This window comes from Grus americana, chromosome 7 (assembly GCF_028858705.1).
Source record: "Grus americana isolate bGruAme1 chromosome 7, bGruAme1.mat, whole genome shotgun sequence".
In the NCBI taxonomy this organism is placed as follows: Eukaryota; Metazoa; Chordata; class Aves; order Gruiformes; family Gruidae; genus Grus; species Grus americana.
In genome coordinates, this window is record NC_072858.1 from 15,496,125 (window position 1) to 15,516,968 (window position 20,844).

Below are 20,844 nucleotides of genomic sequence, written 5' to 3' on the forward strand. Positions count from 1 at the left end.
CTGCTTTTCTGAAGCGCTGGGAGCAGGATTCCTGTCACTTCCAATCCCCGTCTCTCCTTGTGACAGGATTCCCAGCAGCCGCGTGCTGTGTTTGGCAAGGGTTTGGGGGTTTGTTGTGTGTGTGTATATATTTACACCACTTTAACCTTTTCTGTTCCCGCCCTGCTCTTTTCTCCCATCTGATAATAGATTTGGAAGAGGCATTGCAGTGACAGGCTTCATCCATCGTTTTGGATCAGTCTGTAACACCGTCTGCAGCTTGACCTAAACAACTTGTGTCTGTCACACACACGAGACCCCTTTACCTTTCACACTCGCAGTCTCAGGTCTCTGCGTGTACCCAAAGGACACACATACTACCCAGTCCTACGAGAAACGGGTTCTCCTTGTGGATTATTTCCAGTTGTTCTTAACTAGTCTTTCCCCTTCTTGATGTTTAAAGATGAGGATCAGAGTATTTATTCCAGATTTCTAGGGCTGGGACAGTGCAGTGCTGCAGGGCATGGGCTGCAAAACTTCTCCCAGGAATTCTGGCATCGCATCCAGAAACTCAAGTACTAAAGAGAGACTTTGAGAAAGAAAAGCAATCTCAATTGTAAATTTCCACTGGAAAAGAATGAACACCAGACAGCTTATCTTAAATAGATTCAGTGGTTAATTACCCTTTCTGTTTAAAAATGTGTGCCTTATTTCCACTTCAAATGAAGGAGGAAAGTAATGTTTACCATAGCTTCAAATTAACAGCATTTGATCAACCTACAGCTTTAAAATGAAATCTTTTTTTTATTATATAAACACTTTCAAGAGTATAGTAAGCTAGTCTGGAAAGGGGAAATTGGCCAGTTTAGACCTGCTAGGCTAGAATTAATGTAATTCCTACAAAAAACGTTTAGGATGAATTCAGCAGCTGGGTGGTGCTGCATCAGTTTGAGGAGGGTTAGGATGGCGAGCTCACAGCAAAGGAGGCAGCGTGGCCAGGAAAGCAAAATCCTTGAGCATAGACCTGCTGTAGTGCTGCTGTTGATTTCTGCGGGCGAGCTGTCCTGCTGTCCTGGCAGCCCCTGGTTATGGGCTGCGCCTGGCCCCCGCAGCATCCTGGCCCCGTTTGTTCAAAGGCTGCGTGCAGCAGAGCTCCCCCCGTGCAATGGCAGACCTGTCAGCGCCCAGGAGGGTGTGGAAATGATCTAACGTTTTGTGGGAATAAGATGCCACTCCTGGGCTTGAGAGCCTGGTGCTCTGTCTGTATAGCTGTGCCTGCAGAAGATTTCGTTTTTCCAAGTACTCAAGTTGCTTCACAGCCAACACACACACTGCCCAAGACACTGTCCCAGTAGGAAAGCACCTGCGCTGCTGGAGGAGAAGGCTAGCAGAGGAAAATAAGATCCTACTTGTGCTAATTATCCCATGCAAATCTATTGTAATGGACTGCAGCCATCTGAGGTCTCAGCCTGTCCCCTTTGCTGGCTGATCCTTCCTCGGTGAGTATGGCTGAGGACGTCTGACGTGCAGGGATGTGACGCCCTTGTAGCAAGCTCCTGGCAGTGTGTGTGTGAGTACCAGCCACTTGGCTTTGCCCTAAGAGAGCTCAGACACACATTCATTATATCCCCAAGGGATACTCTTGTTTCTCATCAGTGTTACTTCCCATCTTAAGCTTTATCTCTGAAATGCTTTGCTGACATGCACCTGGCTGGGAGGTTGCTGAGCTGTGGAGATGATCTGCTGGGTACCACTGAAGTTGGATAAGGAATATGACCAGGAAGACCTGGGCTTGAAAAGGTCTCACCTGTTAAGGTAAACAGCCTTCCTGCAGCTGGAGAATGGAGTCAGATGGGTTTTCCAGTGCAACAAGGCAGAGACAGCAGCCTGAGCAGTGCTTTCACTAGGGACACCACTGAGTTTCTTCTGGAGGCCGCTGTGGTTTGCAGAAACTCAAGCCCCCCGTTAACATCACACAGCTGATGTGTCCAAAACTCCCAGTCCCATGCCCAAAGCACCCTGCTGGCCTTTACACAGACAGATCAAGGCAGGCTTCTCCTCCAAGGGGGCAGTGAGGCAGGGAGGCTGCCGGACCATCTCCATTTCTGCAGTGTCAACTCCGAAAGGGCAGCACCAGCAAACTGCTCTGACCTTTCAAGCTGCAGAGACGTCTGCGAGTGGCTCTGCCTGCTGCGCCCGTGCTGCTGAGTTCCCTCTCCGCCAGCGCAGGAAAAGGGGTCAGTGGCTGCTAAGCAATGCATCTTTTTGCCTACATTTATTTGAGCCACTTACTGCTTCCTTGTGCACTTTGTTCTAGTTTGGAGTAGATGGTGCTGGGCAGACACCAAGAGGCAGCACTGAAGACCATGTCCTCTGAGGAGTTTCCATCTCACCTTGGAAAAGGAAACAGACTGTCCTAGCGTGTTGACTTTGCTGCTGCATTCTCCAGTCCTGCAGAAATCCTCATACCATTTCTTGCAAGTGTTTTATGTCTTTGGTGGGGTCCCGCTTGGCTGGCTCGTGGCTGCCAGTGCCTGGCCCTGAGGAGCTGGGCAGGGAGGCAGAAGGCACCAGGTGCTCTGCCATTGCAGCGGGGCTGGCTCTGTCCTTCCCCTCCACACAAGCTCCTTGGGGCAGGATGGATCCTACCTCTGCCCACACCATGAGCAGCTGGGCTCTGCTGGGACCCTGCACAGCACCACACTGTCAGCTCAGGGGAAGCCCTAAGGAGAACACATGGCTCCCAACAGCATCTCCGTCCTCCTGGCCTTGGCAAATGCCATCGTTCTGTGCAGGATGCACACTGGGGCTGGCTTCTCTGCCTCTCCCAGTCTTCCTGGGTTTCTTTGTGTGCCCCAGGCACTGTGTGTGCAATGCCTTGAGGAGAAGAGGCGTGTGAGCATCCCACGGCGTGAAGTGCTGAGATGGGACAGCCCCAGTGCTGCATCTGGGGACCGGGGCAGCAGCGAGGCAAGAGTGGGATGGGACCTCCCAGGAGTGACAGTGGGAGGGGATGAGGGTGGTTTGTGGGCTCACAGCCGCTTTTCCCAGCCAAGGGGGACGTTTCAGCCAGGGAGTCGTTGCTGGCAGCAGGGGAGGAACGGGGATGCCCGTAAATTGCAGAGACAAGCTCCCTCACAGCACAGAGCAGCGGGTGTTTCTCACCAGCGCTTGTTTCCGTCTTACTGTGTGCTACCGTCACCGGGTCAGGTCACAGGAGTGTCTCCAATTAACCCAGCTCCCTGGTGACCCTTAATTGGCGCCCCAGGTTTTCCTCCCCCTTCCTCCCCCAGCACATATTTCTCACCTGTACATCTGCTGCTAAACCTCCGCTCCCAGCATCCCAGTCGCTGCTGGGAACTGGTCACAGTAAACTCAGATTTACCCCCTAAATCAAGACAGTGGCCACCCCTCTGGCTTGGAGCAGTGTCCTGAGGATGTCCCAGCTTGGTCCCCGGCATCTGGCTGTGTTGTGGGAGGGGGACTTGGCTGTGGGGCTGAGAACTGGGCTTGGGGATGGGTAAGGGCTTCAGTGCAGAGGGGCTAGAAAGCTCCAGGAGGGGTTTTAGGTAGATGCTTGGTGGGATGGCTCAGGATGGGAGAGGTGGCTGCTGCTGTTTCCCCCTCTCCCTGTGGCAGAGACCACTGGACTGGGCACATTTAACCCTCCAGGTGCTGATCCCAGAGACGAGCCAGGTACCTGGATGACCAGAGAGGGAGCATGGCTGTGGGACACAGCATGACCTGGCTTATCATCCTGTCCCGAGTTTGCTGCTCTGCCCTGTCTTAGCACAGGGCTTGGGATGAGTCCTGGGGGTGTTTAGGGCTGTCCTGCAGCACTGCAAGTGCTTTGGGCATGGCTGGTACCCACAGGCTGCATGTCCTCCTGCCGGGTCATCTCACCCATGGGCATGTCCAACAAATGGATCTTCATTCTGCTACGCTGGGAATGAAACGGGACCATCTCCTGAAGTACCATGGCTCCCTGCAGGTCTCCCCCTGCCGTGACCCTGTCACCGAGGTCTCTGCAGCCACCCAGCACACCTGCACAAAGGTAAAGGCGATGCCCCAATCGAGACATGGAGAAACTGAGTCTGAGCAAGACAGGTGCCTGCTCTGGGAAAAGCTGAATGCCGGCAGCTGGGAAGGGCTTGTGGCTGGGGGAGAGGGCACGGTGCTTTTGGGGAGAGCCGGAGGCTCATGTGGAGGGAGGAGACAGGAGCTGGATCAGCCTGTGTGGGAGGATGAGGCACCCAGGCTCTCCCTCACCCGAGACAGCCCGGCTGGGGTTGGGCACGGCAGGCCCAGAGGTGCCCATGCCCGCGGGGCTCTCCCAGCCCTGCTCCTCTGTCCCTGTCCCTGCAGGACCCCTCCCGAGGTGGGGCCAGCCAGTCGGGGCCTGTCCCTTTTAAGCCCTTGGAGCTGTTGCCAGCCGTGACTTAGTGGGGTCCCCATCCTTTCAACTGGCTGTTCGGCAAATTAAGAGCTTGCTATTAGGCTGCTAATTAAAGGCACTTCATTAGCAGCAGGGGAGGCAGCTCCTGGCCGCAGCAAAATTGGATTCCTCTGAGCTGCCATGAGCCGAGTCTCTCCTCTCTGGGGCTGGGGGCTGTGCCCCTCAGTGTCCGGGAAAGGCAGCTGCCCTGAGCCATGGCCGTGTGGGTCACCAGCCCTCCTGCCCGAATCGCAGAGGATGGGGCATATCTGCCCCACACGTCTGGCAGGGTGGGAGAGGGGCCGGGGGGTGATGGGGGTGTTGGGTGATGTGGGGCTGCCCCTTCGTCCCCAGCCTCGGGGGTGATGCAGGGATGCTGCCCTGCTTACGGTCCCCAGGGCCACGCGCATTTGGAGGGGACATGCTGGGGCTCTCAACGGTGGCAGAGCATCACATCGGTGGTCCTGCTGTCCCCAGTCCCGGCCATGACCCCTCAGCGGGCCGGGCAGCCCGGAGGTGCCGGCCTGCCCTTGCCCCTGCCCCCGGCAAGGCGGGGAGGGCCCCGGACTCCTCCTCCGGCCGCTCAGGCGCCTCCAATGAGCCCCGGGGGCACCCAGGCTGCCTGCCATGACCTGCCTTCCCTTCCCTCTCCCCCTCCTTCTTCCATCTAAAAATGGGAGAAACGAGCCAGGCCGCCGGACGGGGGCTGCCTTCCTCCCCCCCGCCTCCTCCTCCTCCGCCCCGCTCCGGCTGCAGCTTCGCCTCGACGGCCGGGAAAGAGACCCCGCAGCCCGGCGGGGACATCACTGGGGTGAGCTCCCTGCGGTCTGGGGGGGGGTGGGGGGGTGGTGTCTGCCTCATCCCCGCTCCCTGTCTGCCTCCCAGCCCCTGGGCTGACACCCCCCACACACACCCCACACCCTCCCCTCCGCTTCCCGGCTCGGGATTCCTGATGGGATTAGCGGGGATTTGCTGTGCGTGAGACGGGAGCTGCTGGGCGCTACGGATCCGGCTACTGTGCTGGGGGGGCTGCGGGGAGGGCCGGGCTCTGGGTGCTGGGAGCGGGGCAGCTCCCGGGGGACGCAGGCTCCCCCCGCACCCCGCCACAGCCCTGTCGCTGCGGGCCCTGGGACGCTTATTGCTCCAGGGGAGACAGCCGGGTGCAGCACCCAGGGGGGCCCCTGCGTCTGGGGACTGCCCTGAATGCCTCTTGGGTCCTGCTGGGCACCCCGATCCCGGGGTGGGCTAGTCTCAACCCCCCCGGGCTGGGTCAGGGCTGCAGGGTGTCCCTCCACAGCCGTGGGTTCCCCCAGTGAGGTCCTCCTGCAGCCCGAGCAGGTGACAGAGGTGCAGGTGGGGCCAGGGTTTAGGAGGTGGGTGCGTGCGGTGTTTTGGGAGTGCTGGGACCTGCCGCGGAGAACTGCACCTTTCAGTGGCGCTGGGCCTCCCAGGCAGGGAGGGATGCGTGGGGCAGCTCATAGCAGTGCCATTTGGGTGCCCCCTTCTACAAGAGGGGACGGGTGTCTCCCCCTCCTTTGCCTGCCCCTTTCTGCCTGCTGCCCCTGCCCAGCCCCGGGGCAGGGGTGCCTGGGACAGGCAGCCGAGACAAGCAGCCTGAGCTGGGCCAGCGCCAGGGTTAAGCCTCACGCCACAGCCACGAGACCAGCCATGAGGAAGCCGGATCGGCTGGAATGGGTGCTGGGCGGTGGCACAAAGCGGTGCTCAGCATAGGGCTCCGTCACGTTGGGGTCTTTGCCCTAGGCTTTGCTCTGGGCCAGGGCCATCCGAACGGGAAAAGGGGCTCATGCCACGTGCGACCTTGGCCCCCAGTTCTGCCAGCCAGGGCTGTGCTGATTCCTCCTCCTCTTTCCCAGCACCTCACCTTCCCCCTGCTGTCGGTCACCCTCCTGGTGTCCTTTGGCTCCTCCATGCTCTATGGCTACAACCTGGCTGTGGTGAACTCGCCGGCCGTGGTAAGGGATGGGCAGCCTCTCCGGGAGCAGGGGAAGGGCTCTGCGTCCCTCCCTGGGAGGGTGGAGGTACCGCTACCCAGCAGCCCCACATCAGAATGCTGGCATTTCCCTTGGGCAGTCACCCACAGAAAGCAGTCCGGCGAGAAGGATGACATGGGAACCTGGGTTCATGTACTTCTCCCAGACTGGTCCTCCCAGAAGGTGGGGGCTGGGGAAAGCTGCCCACAACCGCCTTGCTCCAGCTCCAGTTCTGCCTTAAACCTGTCTGGTGCTGAGGCTCGCTCAGCAACCAGACCAGCACATCCTAGTCATCCCCAGTCACGTCCTGCCCTGCATCTCCTGCAATGCTGTTAAACCCGTGGCATTTTCCCTACGGGGCCTGTCTTCCCTCTCTTCCCCTTTCTCCTAATGCATTTGGTGCCCGTGTGTGTCTCTCTGCTTCGCAGCACATAAAGGCTTTCTACAATGCCACTTGGTCCCAGCGGTATGGGCACGGGCTGGCCCCTGGCCCCCTGACCCTCCTTTACTCTCTGACTGTCTCCATCTTCGCCCTGGGTGGGCTGGTGGGCTCCTTGCTGGTTGGAGTGCTGGTGGACCGATACGGCAGGTAAGGGGCTGGCATGGGACAGGGTCCTCAAGGGATGAGATGGGGCCAGAGGGGCTGCCCTGCTGCTTGTGCCCTGCTAGGAATGGCACGCTGAGCCGCAGCGTTCTCTTTGTCCTCATGGCCGGTGGCTTCATGGGCTTCAGCCGGGAGCTGGGATCCCCCGAGATGGTGATCATTGGCCGCTCCATCATGGGGCTCTACTCAGGTAGGTGCTGCCTGGGCTGCGGGGCTGTGCATGGCCCCTTCCTCACAGCTCAGTTCCCTACAGCCCATTCGCAGGGGGCTGGAGAAGACTTCATATTGCCCATGGCCACAGGCTCCGCAGTGGAGGTCTCCATGGTTCAGGCAGGGCGACCTCCCGGGCCATTGGGTGCCCACTGTGGATGGTGCTGGGCATGGGAGGAGATGCACCGATGGTCTGGCTGGGCACCCTTCTTCCTGCTGCCTCTCCCATCCCATCCATCCCTCTCCTGTCTGCCCCAGGTATCTGTCTCAGCGTGGTGCCCCTCTACCTGGGAGAAATCGCCCCCAAGAACCTGCGGGGTTTCCTGGGCCTCATGCCCAGCATCTTCATCTGCCTGGGGGTTTTCTTCGCACAAGTCCTGGGCCTCCCGGAGCTGCTGGGCAAGGTGAGCACAATACCCCAGCCCATGTGCACTGCGCCCTGCTCTGCCCTCCCCATGACACGTCCTGTGTTGACTCCTCTCAGGACCGGTTCTGGCCTCTTTTCCTCTCGGTGGTGGTCATTCCCGCCTCCCTCCAGCTCATGCTGCTGCACTGCTTCCCCGAGAGCCCGCGATACCTGCTGATAGAGAAGAACGACATCTGCGAGGCCACTAAGGGTGAGGGCATGTCCTGGGGGACATTTGCTCTGGGAGGTGCTGGGCGCTGGTCCAAGGTCTCCCAAGACCAAGGTGCATCCTCATAGCATCCTTCCACACCCAGACCTGACAGCCCACCATAGTCCTTATGGTTCAGCCCTTCTGTCCCACGCAGCTGTGTCATAGCATTTCCATGGTGCCCATCACCATGGTGTGAGGCATCTCCTCGGTTCCTGTGGATGCTCAGCCCCATGGGTCAGGGAGGTCCCCTGGGGCAGCTGAGCCAGGGCAGAGCCAAGTCCCTGCCCTGTGCCATACCTATAAGCATCCACCCTGTGATGGGTAGACGCATGCCCGTGACTCCCACTCTCCCTGCAGCACTGCACAGGTTCCTGGGGACACCTGACGTGCAGGATGTGATCGAGGAGATGAAGGAGGAGCAGCGGTCACTTTCCTCCATGGAGATGGTCTCCGTCTGGCAGCTGCTGCGGGACCGCTCTGTCCGCTGGCAAACCCTCTCGGTGGTGGTGGTGAATGCCGGAATGCAGCTCTCAGGGATTGATGCTGTAAGCCCTGTGGGGTCCTCACCCCGGGACCTGGCTCTGCAGAGGCTGAGCTGAGTCCTGGAAACTCATTTCACCAAATGCCCTGTGGCTCTATCCCCCTGGCTCACGCTAAGTCCCCTCCTCGGCAGATCTGGTTTTACACCAACACCATCTTTGAGAACGCCGGGATCCCTGTATCCCAGATCCCCTACACCACCGTGGGCACCGGCGCCATTGAAGTTGTTGCTGGGCTGATCGGGGTGAGTGATGGACAGACAGATGGACGCAGCCCCTCAGTGCCAGAGCCTTGTTGCCAGCTCCCCACACCATCAAATGTGGGGGGGCTGGATGGACCCCAAATGCTGCCCGTGCCACAGCACAGCCCCTTTGCTGTTTCCAGGGAAATGGAGTGGAGAGATGGGATGAGAGGGGCTCAGTTTGTGGGGTCACATCTAAAAGGGGTGGGAGAATTTTGGGGTAAGTGTGTAGCAGGGAGGTTGGGGGGGGAGATGCCAGGCAAGGAGCAGGTTGGAGGTGATGGAGGGGACTAAGCGATTCCTTCTGGCTCCTGATTCCATTGTCACTCTGTTAGCAGAGCCACATGTCCCCATCTGCCCCCCCCAGCCAAGCACCGGCCTGGCCCCAGGCTAGCAGCCCCGGCCCCCCCAGCCAGGCCTCATTTAGCTGGAGAGTTAGCACTGGGCCAGGCAGATTTATGGCCCTCGTCCCATCTGCAAGCGTCACCCGGGGCCAGCCCAAGCCACCCGGCACTAAATCCGCTCCCTGACAATTAGAGAGATAGATGGACAGGTGGCTGCTCCCAGAAAACTGGGGCTGAGTGAGGGGGCTTCTCCCCTCTCCCCATATCTCAACCCATGGCAGAGTGGGGTCCCCCAGTCACCCCTCTGCCTCTCCGAAGGGTGCCCCCTTCTCCCCTGTCCTGGCCGTGGGGCTGCCCCAGCCCCCAGCAGCCGCCCGGCACACAGCCAGATTGCTCGGGAGCAGCCCCGCAAATGGCCCCCGACGGATGTGCCGAGATTGGTTATAAAATTACAGGCATTTGTTCAGCTGTCAATACGCTGCCTGCTCCAGCCGCTGCCGCGCTGCCTGCCCGCACCCTGCCTCCTCTGCCCGCTGCCCCACAAACACCCTGTGCCCAGCCCAGCACCTCTGCTTGGCACCGGTGCGAATGCGGCTGTGGGGCCACCCCAGCCAGCCCCGACCCTGCACCCTAATGGGGCTCTGCAGGACCCTACTGCTGCCTGGTGCACACTCACCCTGGGACCCCGGAGTCCTGGCTCTTCCCATGCCCCGGCCCCAACCCTGGAGCTCTGAGCTGGAGCTGCCCCCAACCCCCAGATGCCAGTGGGAGCATCCTGCCACCTTCAGTTGGATCTGGGGTTCAGGGGGTGCCCCCATCCTGGTGGGGAGCTCCCCACCACCCCGTCAGTCTCTGCTCTGCCTTGGCAGTGCTTCACTATCGAGAAGGTGGGCCGGCGGCCGCTCATCATCACTGGCTTCTGCGCCATGGGCATCTGCTTGGCTGGCATCACCGTCTCCCTGCTGCTGCAGGTAGGCTCTGGCCACTGCCACCCCCCTGACATGTCTGGGGCTGGAGCCCTGGGTGCATTAACAAGGGCTGGGTGATGGGATGGATATCACCCCAGGGGAGGGAGTGTGCATGGAAATGAGAGGTGAACTGGCTCTTCCAAGCAATGTTTTCCCTTCAAAGTTAAAGGGAAGGAAAATTCAGAGCAAAGAACAACAAAAAAAGAAAATCCAAATCCATGTGAGAAAATCCCTGCCACTTCGGTAGCTTTTCTGCAGAAATAGTCCCCAGGGAGGCAGCTGTGAAGTGCCGGGGATGGTGGAAAGGTCTGCAGGGTCCTTCCTCTGCTGCCCGGAGGGGATCCCGGGGGATGCTCCCGCAGCTCTGGGGACATCTCAGCATCATGAGTTGCTGAGCTTTGCTGAGGCTGACCCTCACCAGCTTTGCCCCAAACCACAAACTGCTTGTCTGCATCCCCCCCATGTGTCCTGCATGGCCACCGTCCCCAAGGGCTGCCACCCAGCCAAGGGGCAGGCGTGAAGCCCTGTCCTGGGGATGCTGGGCATGAAGCTTGGGGCCACTGCCCCGGCAGCATCCCCCAGCCCATGTCCCTTCGCAGACCGACTTGCCCTGGATGCGCTACGTCAGCGTCGCTTGTGTGGTCAGCATCATTGCCGGCTTCTGCATGGGACCAGGTGGGTCTGGGACCGGTGGGAGTGGGGGGTGGTGGGGCAGGAATGGGGGCCCCAGGGGAGCAGGGAGCAGCGGGGTTTGCAGGCAGGTGGCAGGACCAGCGCCTTGGCCCCTTCCCCGTGGCCAGCCCCTGGTTTATCATGCTGCACCCCGTGAGCAAGACCCTGCCACAAGCCCCTCCGGCCCTGTGCATCCCTGGGGCTTGCTCCACCTCTTCCTCATCCCTAATCCAGGGCCAAGCAGTGAGAAAGTCCTGGCAGCCTTCCCCAGACCTCTGGAGGTGTCACCTGCTGCCATCACAGTGAGCATCGTCCTGCCCCTGACCGAGCACGGGCACGAGAGCGGGCTCAAACAGCAAGGAGTGAAACCTGGACTGGTTTACCCAGTTGATGTATTAGCAGAGCTGTTAACAGATCTATAATTCATCCTCAGCCCAGACTTTATTCACTGTAATTACATCTTTAATTAGGATTTTAATGGCTCATTGTTCACAAACAATGATGAATAGGAGTTTTAAAACAAAAAAAATATATATCTCTATTCTGGGCGAGCTGTGAGTAAGAGTCCGTCAGGGGCTCCACTCCTCCTTCACTTATTGGCACTTTTTTCTGGTTTGTCTTTTCCATTGGAGCACCTTTTATAAAGAGGTCCCAGTCAGCCCTGTCCCAGGCAGTGGGACCCCAGCCATGTCACCATGTCAAATACCCTGCCAGATCCCTGTGTGCCCGGGATGTGCACTGGACCTCGGATCTTGCTCTCCAGCAAAGAGACAGTCCTGGGACTCAGGGGTGCCAGCTCAGTGACACATGACAGGGGGGGATGAGTCCTTCCAGGAGAAGTACCTGCAACCTATGTCCAGTTTTTAGTAGCCAAGTTGGCTTGGGCAATGATCTTCAGTCATTCTGGAGTTTTTTCACTGTACAACTTGGGAAAAGCCAGTTGGAAAGTGGCACTTCTGTGTCCTGCAGGAAATTCTAATGCTTGAAAATGTGATTGTTTCTTTCTTGCCCAAATCAGCCACGGTGTTCAAGCCTTTAGCTGCTCAATAGAAGGAAATTTTCTAAACCATTTTGTTCAAGGGAGGCTGGAAAGGGCATTATGGAGGGCTCCAGGAACACGTTTCTCTACATCTGTGATCTATATGAGATCTAATATATCAGCATTTAGGCAAATTATTGCAAAGTGAGGATCCAGAGGAAATGTTCCACCTTGACTTTGACTCGATCTGAAACTTTCCAATCAAGTAACTTGTGAAATTGGCCTCAGCGCCCAGCAAGGTGCAACTGTGGTATGCTGGGGGGATGCCAGGACACTGGTCCACCCATCCCTGTGTGTTCTCCATCTCCTCCAGTTCTCCCAGCACAACCACTCTGACCTGTGGGTCCTGCTGGGCTCCAGCCCTTTGGCTGCGGGGCTGAGACAGGCAGGACCTGTCGACCCTGGGGGTGCCTGATGCAGCCTGTCCCCCCGTACCCTCGATCCATCCCCTCCCTCTGCAGCCGGCGTCCCCTTCCTGATGACGGCCGAGCTCTTCACACAGTCTCACCGCCCAGCTGCCTACATCGTGGGGGGGTCCATCAACTGGCTCTGCAACTTCACCGTCGGCTTCATCTTCCCCTTCTTGCAGGTACTGGTCTGGAGGGGCCGGGGGAGGAGGAGAGGATAGACACGGCCCTGCTGCTCCCCCAGGACAGGGTGCCAAGCCAGGCTTAACCCCAGGGATGCCCGTGCTCCTGGCTCGGCTCGATGCTGGCCAGAGCCAGCCCAGGGAAGGGGGACAGAAGGGGATGCTGCCTCATGCCGTGCCCAGCATGGGGGTGCCTGGCTCTCTGCCCTGACCCTGCTCTCTTCTTATTCCCAGATGTCAGCCGGTGCCTTTTGCTACCTGGTTTTCTGTGGCATCTGTCTGCTGGTGGCCCTGTATGTCTACCTCATCATCCCTGAGACGAAGAACAAAACCTTCATGGAGATCAGCCACATCTTCGCCACCCGTCGCTCCTTCATCTCCATTCCAACCCACCTCATCGGGATGATAAAGCTTGATGGCTACGGGGCCTTGGAGAGCAGCTCCCTGGAGGGCTTGGACTCCAGCCTGACCTGACCTGCCCCCCGCCTCCCACTGTGGGATCCCCGCCCTGGGTGGGCTGTGGGGGACGGGGGTGATGGAGGAAGCTTGAGGCTGGGGAGGGAAGTGAGGGCCAGTTTGCTCGGACTTGATCAGCTTTGTGACTCCCAGGACATCTTGCCCCACCACAGCCTGTGGCCAGGATGGGCTCTGATGATGTGCCAGGACTGCACCGACCGCAGATGCCTTCCCAGAGACGGGGGACTTCCTGGGGGCAGGGGTTTCACATAGGTCCCAGGCACATGCCAAGACCTGCCCGCACAAGGTGGTTAATAAAGTGTTGCCTCCAGAGCTGGTGCCTGGCAAGCGCAACCTGGGACGGTAGCGAGCTGGAGCATGCTGGCACGGGTGGGTGCTTCCCCAGTGCTGGGGAGCAGCGGGGAGCAGCAGGATGGGATGGGGGGCTTGTCCCCCTCCCTGCTGTGCCTGGCTGGGAAGGTCAGAGTCACCCCACATTTCCTAGGATGAGTGATCAGGTTTGCTCCCGGGCTCTTCCATCTCCACATTGGTCATGCAAACGCAGGCTGAGTTGCAGGAAGGACACAGAGGAGCTCAGAACTGGGAGTGACCATCCAGCCTCTGTACCCCCCACAGCCTGCTGGCAGTTCCTCGCTGCCCAGCCCTGCAGAGAGTGCTCCCATGGGACCCCTGCACCCTCCCAAACTCTGCTGAGGACAAAGGGGTCCCAGGTGCACCCACATCCCCTTGCTGTACCCCATGAATTCCTGTGAACTCAGAGTGCTTTCCAAGCACAACCTCTCCCATATCTCTGCCCTGGATCCTGTGGTGGGGGCTACCCTGTTTCCTGGGACTGCCGTGGGCATGGCACTTACGTGGCCCAGGACCCTCACAGCAGCTCCCACGAACACCATGGGGTCCCAGGCCAGCAGACCCTTGGGGAGCTGCCGTTTGCAGGGAAACTACAATATTTTGCTCTGGTAAGAGGTATAAGCTGGGTGGTGGGGAGGGCTGCATGGCCAAAATCCTCTAGTGCCAAGACACGCACAATTTATTTTGTTGCAGATAATTTAGCCCTCTTTTTGTCAGCTCCCCACTCCATGACAGGTCCATGTTTGGTCCTTGTGGTCACTTGTTGGTGTGCTGGACTCCAGCCCATGCGAGGAGCTCACCCATTCTGCATCACTTGGCAAAGCCTCGGGGTGCCTCTGGGGGTGGGTGGGCGCTGGGCAGGTGGGGACAGGGACTGGGCCATACTGGGTCCCCCAGTGCCTGGTCTCAGCCCCTCCATCCTCAGCAGCTGGCTTGGGGCTCTCCTGCAGCTCGAGATGTTTAAGGGGCATCAGTCAAAGCAGGGGTCACAGCTCCACAGCATCAGCCGCTTCCCACTCCGTCTCCCTCCCGCCTCGGCTGCTCTCGGCAGCAGAACAGAGCGGTAAATATGTGCAGCATTACATATGTATAATGGAGTGTAAATAACCCCAAAAAGTGCATTGTAAATAGACTCCAAGTTTATCCTTTATTAATGAGGCACTGAGTGCCCTGCTGTTTTAGAGCAGCGAGAGTTTCATAATATCAAAACCTAAATTACACTTGTGTCTCTCATTCCCAGCAAACGACAGCATCATTTCAGGCCTCTTTGCCACTTGTATTTATTTATTCTGGTATTTATTTATCTCTCCCACCCAGCACACGGGACGGCTTGGAAGATGCCCCCTGCTCTCCATACGGGAGGCAATGGCTCCCCTGGGAGCAGCCCCAATTCTGGGGTCCTTGCATAGCCGAGGAGCCAGAGCGTTGCCTTATGGCCAAGGACTGCTCTGTACTGGCTGGTGAGATCAGGCAGACCTGGGAAATGTGGGGTGGGGACCCATCTCTGCAGGGCTTCAGACACCACCACAGCCAGAAGTCGCCTCTTTCCAAGGACTGGAGGTCACTGGCAAAATCCTATGTTGCCTTTTGGCTGTGTTTGCTCTTGAGGAGACCATTGTGAGGGTACCCTGCCAAGGGACATGTCCATCCTCCTTCCATCAGGACCTGGAAGGGCGGGATGCTCATGGGACACTAGCTTCTCATCAGCTTTTTATTTAGGATATTGGGGCAGGGTCTCTCTTTGGGGCTGTCAGTCCAAGCTGCCCCCCACCACTGGTCTGGTACTCCTGCAAAAGCAGGATTTTAGCTTTCCCTTTGCTGGTCCTGCCCAGGGAGACATTCCCAACTGCTCCACTGCAGACTTCTTGGGAAGGGTATGGCTGGGTGGGCTCCAGGCTGCTTCCCTATGTCCAAAGCAGCTCTGTGGATTCAGACCTCCAAAAGCACTTGGTTCTGCTTGGTGAGGGTAAGGCTGTATCCTCCAGCACCATCCAAACAGACCTTGAAAGATTGGAGAAGGTGTAAAGAAGAGTCAAAGAAATTACTTTGATGCCTGGAAAAGCTCCCAATCCTCTTAAGATTTGCAGAAACGAAGATGAACGTGATTTTCTTCAAATGCATAAGTGCCTTCTCCTGATGTATCCAATACTAAAAGGCGGGTGAGTTTAAGCATTGAGGTATACATGCAGAGGGCTGGAGCTCCTCCCAGCCAAACTGGAATGGGAAAGAAGGCCCCAGTTTGAACGCTCCAGATACTTTGAAATTGGTTTCTCAAGGAAATGATGATGGCCCGTCACTGGATATTTCCAGATCCTGCAGGGAAGCTCTCCTGGAGAGTCGCTGGCTCAGGGTGAATGGTCACAGCCTGACCGGGAAGCTGATGAAAACTTGCTGGACACACCCTGGTGTCCCTGTGCCAGCACTGGTGGCTGGTGTGGCAGCAAGTGGCAGCAAGTGTCCCTGGCCGTGGCTGGACAAGCCAAGGAGCATTCATGCCCTGCCAGTGCTCATGGTCCCTATGGCTCCAGCAGGGATGTGCTCCTGGGGGATGGACCCTGCTAATCATGGGGAACCACTAAGGCTCTGAGGCTGAAAGCTTCCTGCACTGGTTTCACCAGGTGCCCTAACAGCGAACTGTCCCTGTCACCTCAACAGGGGTGCCTTCGCTCCCCCAAAATCTCACCTGACTGCAGAGGCTCCATCAGGGACCAGTTTTGAGTGGGGTGTGGTTCCTGCGTGCTCCGAGCAGGGTGAAAACCCTGCTCCTGCCACGTGGAGAAAGGGGAGCTGGAGCAGCACCCCCAGCCCTGCGGAGGTAGGTGCAGGATTGGTCCCTGCCTTGTCTTACCAGTGGAGGAGAGGCTCCAGGGCTGAGCAGCTCTGAAAGGCAACTCGCTGCTCAATGGTGCCCCAAACTGCACTGCAGCCTCATGCCCTGGCCTTGGGGACCCCAAAGCAATTCGTGGTGCTGCAGTGGAGGGCTGAGCCCCCAGCACAGCCCCTCCTGGGTCACGCTGGCACTGTTGTCCCCTTCGGTTCAGGTGGGCCCATGCACTCTTTCTTAGGCCATGCTTCCAGTGCAGCAGCCACGGGAGAAGGATGCTGGACACAGAGGGCTCTGCCCAGGGGGAGGTTGGTTTGCAAACAACCCCTGTGTCTGCAGCCTGGGCCCGGGAGGTATTTGAGATGTTTTGGGGGTGATTTTTCCCACCCCTGCTGGCCCTACCTCCTCAGGGCTATTCAAATCAGGGTGAAGCTGGTGGAGGAGCCAGCACAGCTCTGCCATCGGCCCTGGGGAACCCAGTCATGGAGCTGCACAGCAGCAAGGATGCAGTGCATCTGGCACAGCACCTCACCGGGAACAGCCCATGCTGATGGGCAGCTCACCCCCCACCAAAGCTCAACATCGATGCTCACGGGGGTTCTGAGACTGCAGGATGGGACACCCCTCCATCTCCCACTGCCCACACTGGGACACTCCACGTCCCCCCCCCCCCCAGTCACAGCCTTGTGTGCAAACCTGCCTTCAGTAAAGGCACAGAGGAGCAAAACGGAGGGGAACCTCTTCCCTTTGGCTACAGGGTTTGTCCTGCACTAGCCCCTGTGCCCTCGCTGGTGCCCCCAGGCAGGGGTTAAAGATGCCCTGGCTGTGCTTTGGGGTTGGCAAAGCTTAAAGTGATGGGCTGGAGCTGCCCGCAGGCACTCTGGGGGTGGTACGGGAGGTGACGGTTGGAGGGGAGAGGAAAAAGTGGCAGAGGAGGAGGACATGGCAAAGGATGGAGCAAGGAGCTGGGACCAGCCCCTCCCCACCACTGGCCCAGCCAGCCCCGGACCCACAGGCGCTGCTCGTGGTAATTACTGCCAGGACACGAGTGACCCGGAGAGCAAAGGTTACCCCCCAAAATCAGGAACACATTTCCCCCCCCCCCGCCCCCTGCAGATGATCAATTTTGGGATGCAGTGAGAGGCTCTCAGCACAGTCCCAAGGCATCTTCTGCCTTCCTTCTGCCGAGGAAGGGTGATTTCAGCCAGGAATGGATCCTCTTGGCACCTTCTCTTGTTTTCGCTTTGCACAGTGGTGGCAGAAGTGCCCCAGGAAGGGGACAAGGACCCGGCGGTGGCAGTGTGCCCACTCCAGGTGCCACAGCCCCATGCACACCCTCACGCTGCGGTAAATGTGACTCACTCCCGGCTGAAAGTCATCCCACAGCAGGGTCTCCCCGGGCCAAGCCTACAGCTCTCATCACCTTAAAGAGCAGAGCCAGCTCCAGCCAAGCCTGTGCTTCACACGGACTCTGGTCAAGTGCCTTTTTGCAGGAAAAAAAACTAAAATGGGTGATTTTTTTACTGTGTTCTGGGTAACGGGCACTCAGCTGAAACCTAGCACTTTGAAGAGGTGGAGAATAGTGATTTGTTTCTTTTAAAAGCCTAACATATTTCCTCAGCATCAACCAGATCCCCCCCAACCTCTTAAAAAATAATAGATGATGAACAATTTAAGGGCATATTTGGGGGGAGTGAGGGGGGGAAGAAAAAGTGTTTGTTACCCTATAGAAAAAATAATAATTCTGTATTAATGCCAGCAGGTCTATGTCCGATGCTCTGCAGGAGCAGATCTCAGCAGCGGGTGCCGGGGCTGGTCCGGGTGCAGGTGCCCGGCATCGGGGTGGCCGAGGCGAAGGTGCCCGGCGGAGGGTGCGCACCAGCAGATGGCACTCCCAGAATTTATTGCTACAGCAAGCTGCCTCTCGGAGAGCAGTCATGTAGGAGATGTCCTATTATATGGGCAGTTGACTTTAATAGTCATTGTGTGCTTAAAGCACAGCAGAACAACAGTGGGAAAAAAAAAAAAAAATCCCCACTCCACTCGGATGGCCCTTTTCCCCCCAGCCCTGCTAGTCTATTTGTACAGTAAATTAAAAATATGAATCACTTCTCTCTACTGCCTCCCCAAACACTCATCCTGTCAGGCTCTGTGTTGTCTTCATTTGTATTACCTTAATTTAATGTTAATTATGTTCTTCATTTACAAAGAACAAGCATTTACACTCCCTGTCTGGGGATTTTCCACGCTCGCAGTCTCCACAGACTGGGAGGCGAAGGGGAGTGGCGGAGGCAGCGGCGCTGGGGAGGGGGCTGTTAGCACCGCCATGGGAACGGGGGGAGTGGGGATGCTCCCGCGCCACCCCCCGAACAAACTGGTAATGATGAGCACTATTGCCTTTCGATTTATGAAACCTTATCGCCGCCTGTGCTTAAATCTCCCCTAATAAATCCCCTTTAAAAGGTCCTTGGCCAATGGAGGGCAGTGATTTATGGCGGAGAGCTGGGGCAGAGGGATGGTTTGGTGGCAGGGTTTGCTGTCGGGAGGGCTGGGGACCCGGCCGGGGATGTCAGAGGGATGTCACAGGGATGTCGCGGGGCTGGGAGCCCGGCCACCACTGGGCAGCCTGGAGAAAACTTCCCGGACACCTTTTCCCTGACATCTGCTGAATTGTTGGATGCTGTCAGTGGTGGGATGACCTCGTAACTACGGCGTGGATGAAGACCACAAGTCCCTGCTCTGTGCTTCAGTTTCCCCATCAGCACCTGGAGATAATTGCCCCCCTCCCAGCTCTCCCCATCCTAGAAACTCCCAACCTGGATGACAGGCCTGGGCACTGGCTGGGGAGCCAAACTTTTGGGTGCATGTTGTGGTTTAACCCGGCAGGCAGCTAAACACCACACAGCTGTTTGTTTGCTCACACCCCCCCACAGTGGGATGGGGGAGAGAACAGAGGGAAAAAAGTAAGAGTCATGGATTGAGATAAAGACAGTTTAATAGGACAGCAAAGGAAGAGAAAATAATAATAATAATAATAATAATAATAATACCACCACCACCACCACAGGTGATGCACAATGCAATTGCTCACCACCTGCTGACCAAAGCTCAGCCTATCCCCAAGCAGCGATCCCCTGCCCAGCCAGCTCCCCCAACTCCCTATCAGTATGCTGAGCATGACATCATATGGTATGGAATATCCCTTCAGCCAGTTGAGGTCGGCTGTCCTGGCTGTGCCCCCTCCCAGCTTCTTGGGCACCCCCAGCCTCCCCGCTGGCAGGGCATGAGAAGCTGAAAAGTCCTTGCCTTAGTGTAAGCACCGCTTGGCAACAACTAAAACAGCAGTGTGTTATCAACATCATTCTCATCCTAAATCCAAAACACAGCACTGTACCCGCTGATAGGAAGACAAGTAACCCTATCCCAGCAGAAACCAGGACAGTGCACGAACAGAGATGAGTTGGGGAGTGTGCATGCATGTGCCTAAGTGACTGTCCATGTGCACACACATAAAGGGCCCAGGTCTCTCAAAAAGCCACACACCCCCAAAACTCTCGCTCTTCTCAGCACAGAGCCTGTGTCTGGAACAAGGAAGGATGGAAAAGAAGAAAAAAAGGTGGCAATGAAAGAAAGCACCAGGAGCCTTCCTGGTGGAGCTGGCACCTCCCAGGGACACGGGACACGTGGCCCCCTTCACAGCCTGCCCCTGCCCACCCCCCGCATGGGGGACGTGGGGGTGAAGGCTCTGTGCGCCGCCACGTTTTCAAACCTCGTGCCCTGCTTCTGCACTAAGCAGGGTTTGAGCACTGCCCACGGCTGCCTGCTCCCTGCCTGCGCACGGTCCTCTTGCACCACATCCAGCCGCAGGTCGGGGACATCAAGGACTTCTCCCAGGGGACCTGTGGATTGGATTTGGGCAGAGGAAGAAGCATCTCGGACCTTGTTTCTGGACTCCCCCTGGGCTGTGTCAATGCTCCTGGAGTCACATTTTTGCCGTGCAAATGTGAATTGTATCAGGATGTGATGGGAGGGCAGTGGGCAGAGCTGGCTGAGAGATACTCACCCCAAAACCCTCCCAAACACCCTGAAAGCTAATTAAAAAAAAAAAAAAAAAAGCCACCCAAACCTTCCTATTCTGTACGATCACAGGAATCCCGCAAAAGCATTCCCCAAAACCAGACTCCTCTGCCACAAAAACACAGGCTGCCACACACGCCTGCCACCCACACTCCTCCCCATCACTACCATCTGTTTCCATGGCAACAGCCACATATTATGGGGTGAGTACCTGAGCCCCCTTGCTGCTGAGCCAGCCCCAGGGCCTGGGGCAGGTCTCCTTGCAGGCTGTTTATGGGGGTGCTCATGATTTTGGCCCGCCAGACTTCTCCTTCCCCTTCCCCTCACAGTATCTTTGCACCCTACTGGGACGCCCACATGCCCAGCTTGCAGTGGGACACACACACACACACCCCCCCCCCCCCACACACACCCATCTTGACCCCAGCCCACGCCATGTGTCGCTCCTGTCCTTGCCCAGCCGCAGGGCAACCCCACTGCAAGGTCCCCTTCCTGCTACCCCATCCTGCTGCCATGCAGGGCTGAGACTGCTCACTTCGTGACATGAGTGGCTCAAATACACCCCATGGGACAAACCCTCCCGGGCGCAGGGGAGGGGAGATCATCTCCACCGTCCTCCGCTGGCCATGCCCGCGCCCTCCCCGTGCGCTCCCGCGTGCTCTCCCTTATTAACAATGACCTTTCCACCGCGCTCGCTGCCGATTCCCCAGTCCCAAATATCTTTTAAATGGGTTTCAGGAGCTGATGCGCGCTCCGTTAAAAGGCCACCGCATCGCACCCGCGCCGCCCCGCATCCCCCTGCGCCGCAGCCCCCCCCCCGTCCCCACGCAGCGCCACCCGCGCACACGCTCGCACTAACATTTTAATTAATGACAACGGCTTTTTT

At 57.7% G+C, this 20,844-nt stretch overlaps 1 protein-coding gene across 1 annotated transcript; it reads left to right on the forward strand.

Moving 5' to 3' along the window:
- The first annotated feature begins 5,010 nt into the window (after window positions 1–5,010).
- LOC129208697 (solute carrier family 2, facilitated glucose transporter member 5-like) lies at window positions 5,011–13,071 on the forward strand. The gene is given in 13 exon segments (XM_054831882.1): window positions 5,011–5,047; window positions 5,050–5,225; window positions 6,289–6,387; window positions 6,834–6,994; window positions 7,075–7,199; window positions 7,478–7,623; window positions 7,704–7,836; window positions 8,194–8,381; window positions 8,510–8,620; window positions 9,831–9,932; window positions 10,529–10,604; window positions 12,102–12,229; window positions 12,464–13,071. Coding segments are annotated over 13 exon segments (1,722 nt in total). The 3' UTR covers window positions 12,704–13,071.
- The last annotated feature ends 7,773 nt before the right edge of the window (window positions 13,072–20,844 follow it).